The following is a 10610-nucleotide window of genomic DNA, read 5'->3' as shown; positions in this document are numbered from 1 at the left end:
AAAGTGTAGATCAAGGATGAAGAAAGTCGAGCCAACGACTATAAACAAAGTCGAGTTTTCTTTCCCTTTACTTTTTATGTCTTCTTTGCATGCATTGAGGACAATGAAGCATTCAAGTTTGGGGGGGTTATTTGAGTTTCAATGTTTTTTTTATGCATGTTTATTGGGTGTATTGTTTGATAAAGGTGTTTTGAATCTATGTATTTGACGGGTGCATGCTAGATCTTCGGCTTTCTGGTTGGGAAATCTTGCTTGATTTTACTTGATCTTTGAAGCTTAGGATGGATAGAATCTGTGCATGAATTTGTTTGAAAGAGCATGTTGTGATTACATCCGATTTCTTGAGTTGAGGAGAGTATGAAAGTCACTTGTCTTGTGGAAATTATTTTGGATTGATTTGCTTTATCGAGTTGCGTGCTTGTATTCATTTGTGTCAGCGATTTGGGAGGATAAGGCACTAGGATGAACTCCATAGCCAAATGATCACATGCCTAGTCCTACACATGATCCCCTATAAGCCACTTTGAGCTTAATTCCCTATTATTTGTGTAAACACTTAACCAATCACTTAGCCACTTAAATAAGCCTCATTTTAGTCTCATCAATGGACCTTGCTACTATTTGAGTGCTAAAAAACAAGTTTGAGCTTTGGTGATTTGAGTTTTGAGTGTTGGGTGGTGAATTGTAAAGAGTAGACATTTTTAGACTTGATGCAATTTATAGGTGAAAAGAATGAAGTTCTTAGAAAAAAGAAAAAAAAAGAGAGAGAGAAAAAGACGACCTCCAATTTTGCAAAAGTCGAGGTCTTTTCAAAAGAAAGAGAAAAAAAAGTTTGAGAAATAAAGTTAGAACTTCTTTGTGTTTTAAGATGTGATCGTGTCTAAAATGATCTCAAGTTTGGGGGAGTGAAAGTTTGGTTGTAATGTGTAAGTTTTTATTGTTTGATCTTTGGAAGGAAGTGTAGGAGGGAAGAATTTGGCACTCAAATGTGTAGCTTTTGAGCTCACTATCCATATTTATCCTACCTCATCCCTAGCCCCATTACAACCTTGAAATAAGACCTTGGACCTAATCGTTGATGCTTGTGGATGTTGTGTAAATAGCTTGGTAGAGTTAATGAAGTTTGATTTGAAATCCGTGAGTCTATGTGATTAGTAATGCTTGACGAGTCAATGATGACGGTTTGAGTTGTATGATCTTATGCTTGGACTTACTTTGAAATGCACCTTGACTTGAAGTTCTAGGTTGATAGGTGATTGTTCTTGAGAGTGGGAATTTTTGATTGGAATTGTTGGGGGTTTAGATTTTGTCATTCACGTCCCTACATGATTCTTTGTGATTAAAACTCGTTGTGGGTTAGACTTGTGTTGAGTTATTGTGCATAAAATAAACCTTGCTCTAGGGCGAGCAAGAGCTCAAGTTTGGGGGTATTTGATGCGTAGCATATTTCTTATACTTTTCCCCCTAAACTACACATTTTTATGTTAATTATAACTCATCAAGTTGTATTTGTATTGAAGTTTAGGAGGGTTGGAAGCTGGAAGTTTGCCGGGTGGAATTGGCAAAGCATGCAGAGATCAGAAAGTTCGCCCGGTCGGGCGATTGTGAGCTTCAAAACGCCCGGTCGGGCGAAACACGTAAAAGCATGAGGAGAGTCCAGAAAGTTCGCCCGGTCGGGCGATTCTTCAAGACACAAAACGCCCGGTCGGGCGTTTCCCGCGATGCACCCAGCAGCAGTTCGCCCGGTCGGGCGATTATCCCTTCTAATTTCGCCCGGTCGGGCGTTTGGTGATTCAACTGCAAATGGACAGTTTATTCTGCGGTTTCTTTTCCCAAGGATGGGACGTAGCAAATAAAGGGGGCTGCAAAAAGTAAGGAGAGGGGGACGAAACTGGAGATTGGAAAAGGTGTCAGGGATTTGAAAAGGAAATTGGGAAGAGAAGTTGACGGTGGATGAAAGCATTGTTGAAGAAATAATTGTTGATTGGTGCTTGCAAGATTATTCAAATATTTCATCATCAATTCCTTCCTGATATCTATGGTTTCAGATCTCTTATTCATATTTCATAGTTTAACAATGATTGGCTAAAAATCTAGTGTTGCTCCAACCATGTAAACGGATAATTTGTTCGTATGATTTATTCAATGTTCTCCTTCATCTTATGATCGTCGTTGTCACAATTTCCTTGTTTGAATCTATTACTTTTGGTGCATCATTAGTAGTAGTTCCACAATCCTAATCAAATGTCTCTTTAACTTTGAATAGGATAGATCCTTGTGGTGATGAATTATCGATTAGATTTGTTCAAATGATAATTTGATAATGGACATCTTATGCTTATAGTAATTGATCTTTGAATCTCGCGCTTCCGTAGGATCCTTAGATTAATGAAAATTAGTTTATAGAATAAGTGTTCAACTATTCTTAAGCTTTCGTATGTCAAGCATGTTTAGTGCTAGCATTGTGAATTGATTTTGAAGTCCCGTAATTCATAAGATAGAGTTGGATATTAGAATAAATCATCGTTTTATCCGTGAATGTTTGGAGTAACTCGTTCTTCTCTTATTTCGTCTTGCTTGTTTAATCTTTTGTAATTGTTTTTGCATAATCTTTTAATCAAAATCTTCAAATCAAAATACCTCATTAGCATGTGTTTTCTGTGTTTAGGAGTTAATTAATCTTTACCTTCCCTGTGGATCGACACTCATAGTACTACATTCGACCCTGTATTCTTGCAGTGTCGTTGTAATATTAGAGTTATTTTAGTAAACTTGAGTGATCTTGCATACAATATTTGAACTCGAAAATTACACATCAAGCATGCTCATACATTGTCGAGAACAATATTCAAAATATCAATATGCATAATATGAAAATATGGCTACTAACATGTTGCAAAATTTATTTATTTATCTTCTTTCTTGTTATATTTAGACAAAAAATTAGTGTATTTTTTGTCTCCTGCCTATCAAAAATATTACGAACGCATTAAACCATAAAATAGCAAACTAGTAGTACTACTAACTTTTTAAACATACTATTACGATTCCAAGGAAACACAAACACTCACTTCCTCTACAAGCATGCATAATAAATACAAATATGTGGGAAGGATTACTAATTTTCATTGGATGTGTTTAAAAAAATGTATTTTTTTCCAAAATTGGGAGTTTTGAGGTAATGGACAGTGTAGAGTGCATGTAACATGAAAATTAAGCATCAGAGAGTATTAAGTGCTCCAAAACTGAATACATATGGAATGCCACGTAATGTATAGATAAAACCATACCTCAATGTATTTAATAGTAAAAGGGACACACGTAGAAGAAGAAACTATGGGACCCCGCGCCAACTTATCTATGACTCCGACATAGCTCCAGTCAACTCCTGCTCACTGAAGAGATCCTTTTGAATTACAAGTGTATCTATTTTCTGGGATGAAATAACTGCATCAATTCCCTTTCTGGCGGCCGCCTCCTTGTCATCAGCAATGGTGTCAGCCTCAGCTTTGGTCTCAAGGTCATCTGATGCTTGATCATCTTCCTTAGGTGGTGGAATGAAAAACGGTATTTTGCCCCTTTGCCAATCGTGAAGGATCATCTTCGCAGCAGTCATATAATCAGGTTCACCTCCCTAATACATGGAAGGAAAAATGGCATGATGTTTCTTTCCAAGGCTACAACTACTAAAAGATATAGCAACTATTGCCTATATTAAGATTATTCAGCCAGTTTTGAGATTTTTTTGTAGAAAGAGTTACATTTTTAGATGAAGGGTATGAAAGAGATTACCTTTAGAAGTTTACCAGTCAACTTGCATAGCTGAATGAGGAAATCGTTGTCATCCTCCCTATAAATCAACAAGTGTTTTATTCAGTTTTGTATAGCATATAAGGGTCGAGTGTAAAGTAATGGTTAGTATTTGAACAAGAAAGGATCACGACCCAAACTCCATTGAAAAATAAATTAGAAAAAATATTTCTACTACTGATTAAATCATAAAACATGGTGCTTACCAGTCTTTTATCCTATAAGCTCTGAATAGATGCTCCTTTTTGACACGTTTCAGAACTTCACCAATATGCTCGGCAGCATCCTCCAAATTTGTCACGCGTACCTGAGAACAAAGAAACAGGCAAACTGTAATGTTTGCTAAGAGACAAATGGATAAAAAGCCAATTGCCATTCAGATGATATTCAAATAACATTGATGATTGCTGCAAAACATGGGGGCAATGAATAGAATGAAATCTGAGATTGGATAGAAGTAGAAGGTCTTGTTGAAGCTTTAATTATGCAGAGCACCTTCAAAATTCTGCATCTTAAATTATGGTCTGAGGAAATTACAAACTTCAATATTTTCATTTGATTCAGTCTCATTAATCATTCATTCCCACTTGGCTTCTGATGATAATGAAGTGCAGTATCAATAGAACCATTCAACAATTGACTCTACATAGTAAACATTTAAATTAAATTAACAAATAAAATGCTAATCCCATCTGATCTCCATTTTAAAAGGATAAAACTGGATCAGTAGAAAGGTTGTCGAGAGTTTGAACCTAATCCAGTATGTTCGATCAATGAAACAGATGAAACTACCCAAAAATTTTAGCTTTGTTTTCAGAAATATAACTGGGAGGCAATCTTTAATGCAGGTTAAATAATCTAGAAAATATAAAAAACAGCCACGACTTTTGAAGCTTATCATAAATATAAGCTCAAGAAAAATAAAAACATACGATTAATTAATTGACACATACCACACCCTTTAAGACGATATCAGTCTCAGAGTCACTACTCTGATAAACAACTCCAGGGCAATCAATCAGAAAGATTCTCTTTGTGAGTGTTATATATTGCCATACTTTCGTCTCCCCTGGAATCGGTGCAACTTTACAAACCTGCTCATCAAGAGATATAGCAAGCATACAAGTTTAAAGGGAGTACTTCTGAAATGGCGATTGACATAAGAAACAATGGAAACAGTGTGGGTCTTGTAAAAAACTAAACAATTGAATCTAATATGTGCCAATCAAAGTAAAAGTATAGAAAGTTGAGGTTTTTATGCCAGCCAGAAAATGCATATAAGCCAAGTCAAAAGTAGAAACATAGAATGAAGAGCGTCTTACATTCTTTGTACGCAAAGTGTTGATAACTGACGACTTCCCAACATTGGGATATCCAACAAATCCAACAGATATAGCTTGCTTGTCACTTTTAAGACGGGAGAATTGTCTTAATACAGCCAGAAGAGAACCCTAAAAATACAAACATTGCCAGAAACAAAGATCAGCATGCTTTTAGATCTAATTTACAGAACAAAAGCTTTGAGGTTTGAATTACAGGAAAATAGATTTGATGGCAAACTCTTTTCACAAAACTAAGAATGATAAGAGTTAGTCTTTTGATAGTTATGGTAGTTGCCCAAATTGTACGTCCCAGGGAATGATTTTATCAATGTCATGATTTCCACCAACAAATCATTTTATGACCAAGCAACCATGGGACCCCGCGCCAACTTATAATGCAAAATTACTGGCGTGAATGCGTGATAAGAGTATGAACCCATCAGAAATCGTTCTTCATTGCTGTTTTAAAGGTGAGAAGAATGTTAATACCTTTCCAAATGACTTGTTTACGCTTGCATGAAAAGCCAGCGTAGGGTATTCCTTAGACAGTACCCGAAGCCATCCTTTGGTAGCCCAGGCAGGAACCAAATCACACTGTATAAGGAAAGAGGGAGGACTATTAATAAAATCAGAGAAAAAAAAGATACTGCTCACTAAGGATTTAAGACTAATGCTCTAAAAAATATGCAATTCTTGTCCCAAACCTTATTTAGTAGAAGAACCATGTGCTTATGCTTGCAATTGGCCTTTAAATGCTTCTCTAAATGGTAGCACCGTGTACCTTGTGGGTCCCTGGCATCTAATACCTGACATAGAACATCAATAGTTGCCAACATAATGTCATTGCCAAAGTAGGGGATATTAGAAAAAGTCCATATAACTAAAGCATAATGACAACAACAAGAGCAAATAACAGCCAACGAGTTCCAAAGAGGAAGCCAGCAAAAGTACTCCATCAGAATACTGGCCTAAACACTGTTTTTGACATTGCAGATGGTGAAAACAAGATCCTTCACGACTTAGGAGAAGGGGAAGAACTGTTCTAGTCCACTTTATATCGGAGAGTAAGAACAGTTAAAACTAGCCAGATTTCAAGAATTTTCTTGCCAGTTATGATTAGACCAAAAATCTGAAACACCAAAAAGGCACCAACTCCCCAATCACCTTTCTGAACTGTTACTAGCCAGGTCATCTTCATATCTCTTGGTCTCACTACTAGACACTAAAGCCATTCAATTCATTCCACAGAAATAATTTTTGTACCAGAAAGTAATTTTACAAAATAAGTCCAGTTACACAAGGATATACTAAAACCATGTTATTTTTAAAAATCTACCTGGACAACCACATCTGAAGAATCAATCACTTTGTAGAGCTCTCCCCATATACGCTTACTCTGACCTTTCTCAAACATTGTGTGGCGTACGAGATCCCTGAACCCATCTTCATCCCCTTCAGTGGATGTGCTAGCACCATGTTTCTCTCCAAATTCATCTGCATGAAATCATTAAAAGTTAAGAAACATGTTTGAAAAAGAAGATAAAATACCATAGACATGACAAATAGGAAAATATGATACAGTAAATAATAGAAGTAATTTTTACCTTGAGAACCATCAGCCCTCTTGACTAATGACTCATAATCAGACGCCAGAAGTTTGGGCTTCTTCCTCTTCGTCTTAGGACCAAAAGTATCACTAAAAGGTTGTGTGTCAAGGAGATGGACTCTTGCTTGCTTAAAACACATTTAGAAGAACAGAATGAAAAGATCAGCAACCAAAGAGATGTAAGCAAGACTGTATATAGTTTGTGTAGATAGGTTGTCCTCAGTAATGCACAAGATTCATGTGTTGTCCTTCACACCTTTTGATGATCGTTCAAGAGGGACATGGGTAGCTTCCTTTCCTTCAAAAGGACATTATAGCTGCTTGAAAGACGAGTCTGAAGCTCCTCACGGAAGTATTCAAGCTCTTTCTGATTTACAACACGTGTGTTGCCTAGCAGTGTGACCAACAAAAATTGTTAGCTTCAGCCTGTTCTCTTTCATACCAAAATGTATAATATAGCAACTCCATATGCTGAGATAATGTTTTACTAAATGGGAGTTCCAAACAACTAATCGGTAACAAAGCATTCTAACAATGGCAATGCAAGGCTGCAATCATCATTTACATTGATGACCAGACTACTCAAACAAATAACATAATGATATAGATAAACATCTGTGTATGATTTTTATGTCAATAGTATTATCAGCATACAATCATAACTTCATATAACATCGTGACCAGTCATATAGTCTCAAAACTTCAGCTCCTCAGCCTATGTATTAAAATTAAATCGAACTTGAATTATCAACATTCCATTAATATGTTAGCTCGGAAAAGCAACAATAATCAAATACCACTGCATAACATGACTAAGAAGCAATCAATTCCCAAACATAAATTCGGAAATAGAAATTGAGCAGCAAAACGCACCGAACCAGCGACGATCAGGCATAATCCGAGTAGACGGCAATTCCTTCGACTGGAGGTCATGCTTGAGGATCTTTCCGCCAGCGTTGCGGACGGGGCGCGTGTTGTACATCTTGAGCCGGCGCACGGTGGCGGCGCTCCGTCCATTGCTACTAGATTTGCCTTTGTTGTTATCTCGGTTTACATCGAGCGAGTGCTTCGGCTTCCCGGAAACATTGACGGACCTCTCCTTCTTCTTTGCCATGGTTGTTCGCTTGATTCCGCCGACAATTATACCGCCGCAACAAACAGTGCGGGGAGAGAGGAATGAGAGGAGCGGCGGTAGCGCTATTTGTACTCTAGGTCAAAGAAAAAAATAAGTATATATTGATGGCGTAATTAATGTATTTTATTTTTAGATTTTTCCTTTTATACTATAAAATGGATAACTATTGATTTTTCATCTTTGTCCAACTCCGTTCTATTAGATTAATGAAAAGAGTCTTACCAATTGAATTATACTTCATTGTAATTTTTTAGTTGATTAAGTCTTAGGGCATTACCAACGGGAGGGAACTCACGTTCTAGGAAAGGAACATGTTGCGAGCGTCTCGCCCCCACAGGTCCCAAAGGTGGAGACAGAGGGGGCTATCCCTCCACGTCCTCATCGTCGTGGGGAAAGCAGCGGTTGCATTAGAGATGGGTCGGTATGGTATACCTTACCAAAATCATCATACCTCAGTATATTATTGAAAATACGGTATGAGAAAAAATCATACTTTTATTTTACCAACCAAAATTTTCGGTACGATGAATTTCAAGCTTCTTGGAAAAAAAACGACTCAAGTAACATTGAATGGATTAAGTATGAATTAAAATGTTACTTTTGGATGATTAAATTATTTATTAGATATTTTATTATCAATCGTAGTTCATATGCATATTTGTTATATAATTTTTAAATTATATAAATTACTATTTATAAAATAAATATACATATATCTATTGCTATTATTTGAAAATTTCAATCTAAGTGAAAAATATAAATTAATATTAAAATACATTGTGAATATAATTAAAATTAGAATATAAATAATTTAAATATAGAATTAATAATTGAGGCCGAACTTTTCATGTGTTAGATTGAGAGTTTGAGCTAGGTTTTTTATGAACAAGAGTTTAATAATTTTATTTAAAATAATTTATTGGTATTTTAAAATATAAATTTTAAACTTAAGTTGAAATAAAGAAATAAAGTGAAGAATGACAAATGGAAGAAGAACTTTATTTTGAAATGATATCAAATTTGGTACATTATTGAAAAATATGAGATTGAAAAGTGAAAATTGGGTAAAGACGAAATTATGCAGCCCCCAAAAGGGCATTTTCAGGTGAAAAAATGCAGAAGAGCAGCTTTTGAAATAAACACTTAGTCCAGGAACTACTGTAAATATTTTTAAAGTTCATGGACTATTAACGAGATAAACTTATAATTCAAGGAACATTTTTTTAGTTCATTCTTAAAAAAATAGAACATACTCGTAATTCCACACAATTTTCCAGTTGCGCGTCCAAATGTAACCATTTGATATGAAAAAGTATTTACCTAATCTATAATTGTAATGAAAACATGATAGTATTAGTTAATACTCCATCTGTCTGTGAAGATGAGTCCCGTTTTCCATTTTAGTCCGTCTGCAAGTAGGAGTCCCGGGTTACCTTTACTATAAATGATAATAGGGTCTCATATTCCACCAACTCATTATACTCACATTTCATTTAAAACTAATATATACAAGTGAGACTTAAATTCCACTAACTTTTTTTCCATACACTTTTCTTATCATTTCTTAAAACCTGTGCCATAAAGAAATGAACTCCTATTGGTGGACAGAGAGAAGTGGTCAGTTTTATTCCATCCCGATGCCCTTGCCTATGGGTCTCAAACCTATATATTGTCTGGTTAGAAACATTTGTTTTATTTATTCATAAAAAAAGAGACATTGTTTTATTAAAAAGTAGTACTCCCTTCTTTACGAGTCATTGTGGTATATTTCATAGTAGTGGAGTCATTTCCTTTTAAAATAAAAATCAACACATTTCTTGTCACCTATTTTACTTTCTCCCTTACTTTATACTCTCAACTTTTTCTTCTCTCTTATCTTATAATCTTTTTATTTAATACATTATACATCATTTTTCTAATTCCGTGCCGAAAAGAAATGTCTCTACTACTATAGAACCGAGGGAGTGCTATAAAAAAGGAAATAAGTAGTCGCACATATGTACAACGTACAACGACATCGTTTGTATGTTCAAGAAGTATATAAGAGCATCCACAACCGTGCTCTTGCCAGCGGCACGGTTGTGGGCCCGGGCGGTACTATTCATGCCTGCTCTCTGGCAAGAGCACAACACCCACAACTGTGCTCTTCCGCAAGGACGAGCACAATTAATATAAAATTCAATTACACAAAAACATTTTCATAATACTAAAATTCATTAAAAAAACCACAATAAAAATAACAAATTACAAATAAAATAAAAAGACATAATTAAAATCCTAAAAATTAAAAATTACATAATTAAAATACTAAAAATTAAAAATTACATAATTATTGGCTAATATAACCCGAGGAAGACTACGCATCCGGCGGCACCAACCCCAATTGTTTTTGGAGACCCAATATCATGGACTCGTGCGTTTGAAGTTGCGTGGGGGTCATAGTTGACCTATCGGCCATATTGAGTTGGGCCAAAAGGGCCCACAACGAGTTGTTCGGGGGTGGAGGTGGAACATAGGGTGCGGGTTCGGGAGCAGGGGCAGATGGAGTCGCGGCGCGACGTCGTTCGGCCGCCGCCTTCTTCCTACCTTGCGGTTAAAAAGTGGGGAAAAAAACGGTTATAAACGGATATAATTTTTGGGGGAAGTGAAATTTTTTTTTTTTTATTTTTTATCGATTTTTTTAATAAAAATCCGATTTTTTTTTAAAAAAAAATAAAAAAATGTTTGAAACCAACGG

General features: G+C 35.8%; 1 protein-coding gene across 1 annotated transcript; it reads right to left on the bottom strand.

Annotated features, from left to right (window-relative positions):
* Positions 1 to 3202: 3202 nt before the first annotated feature.
* On the bottom strand, positions 3203 to 7937 carry LOC121806529 (nuclear/nucleolar GTPase 2-like). The gene is made up of 11 exons (XM_042206597.1): positions 7612 to 7937; positions 6995 to 7128; positions 6737 to 6866; positions 6469 to 6626; positions 5837 to 5938; positions 5622 to 5726; positions 5133 to 5261; positions 4764 to 4904; positions 4017 to 4117; positions 3793 to 3850; positions 3203 to 3634 (listed from the first exon to the last, which is right to left on the bottom strand). The coding sequence occupies exons 1-11, from the start codon at positions 7850 to 7852 to the stop codon at positions 3359 to 3361; spliced, it is 1575 nt and encodes a 524-aa protein (XP_042062531.1). The 5' UTR covers positions 7853 to 7937; the 3' UTR covers positions 3203 to 3358.
* Between the last annotated feature and the right edge of the window lie 2673 nt (positions 7938 to 10610).

Source organism: Salvia splendens, chromosome 6, assembly GCF_004379255.2.
Source record: "Salvia splendens isolate huo1 chromosome 6, SspV2, whole genome shotgun sequence".
Lineage (NCBI taxonomy): Eukaryota > Viridiplantae > Streptophyta > Magnoliopsida > Lamiales > Lamiaceae > Salvia > Salvia splendens.
This window is presented reverse-complemented; position numbering and strand designations above follow the sequence as displayed.

Coding starts and splice junctions, on each gene's coding strand:
- LOC121806529 (XM_042206597.1), bottom strand. CDS start 7,852: ATGGCAAAGAAGAAGGAGAGGTCCGTCAATGTTTCCGGGAAGCCGAAG. Junction 7,129..7,611: donor GCCTGATCGTCGCTGGTTCG/GTGCGTTTTGCT, acceptor TCACACTGCTAG/GCAACACACGTGTTGTAAAT. Junction 4,118..4,763: donor ATATCGTCTTAAAGGGTGTG/GTATGTGTCAAT, acceptor CTTTGTTCTCAG/GTACGCGTGACAAATTTGGA.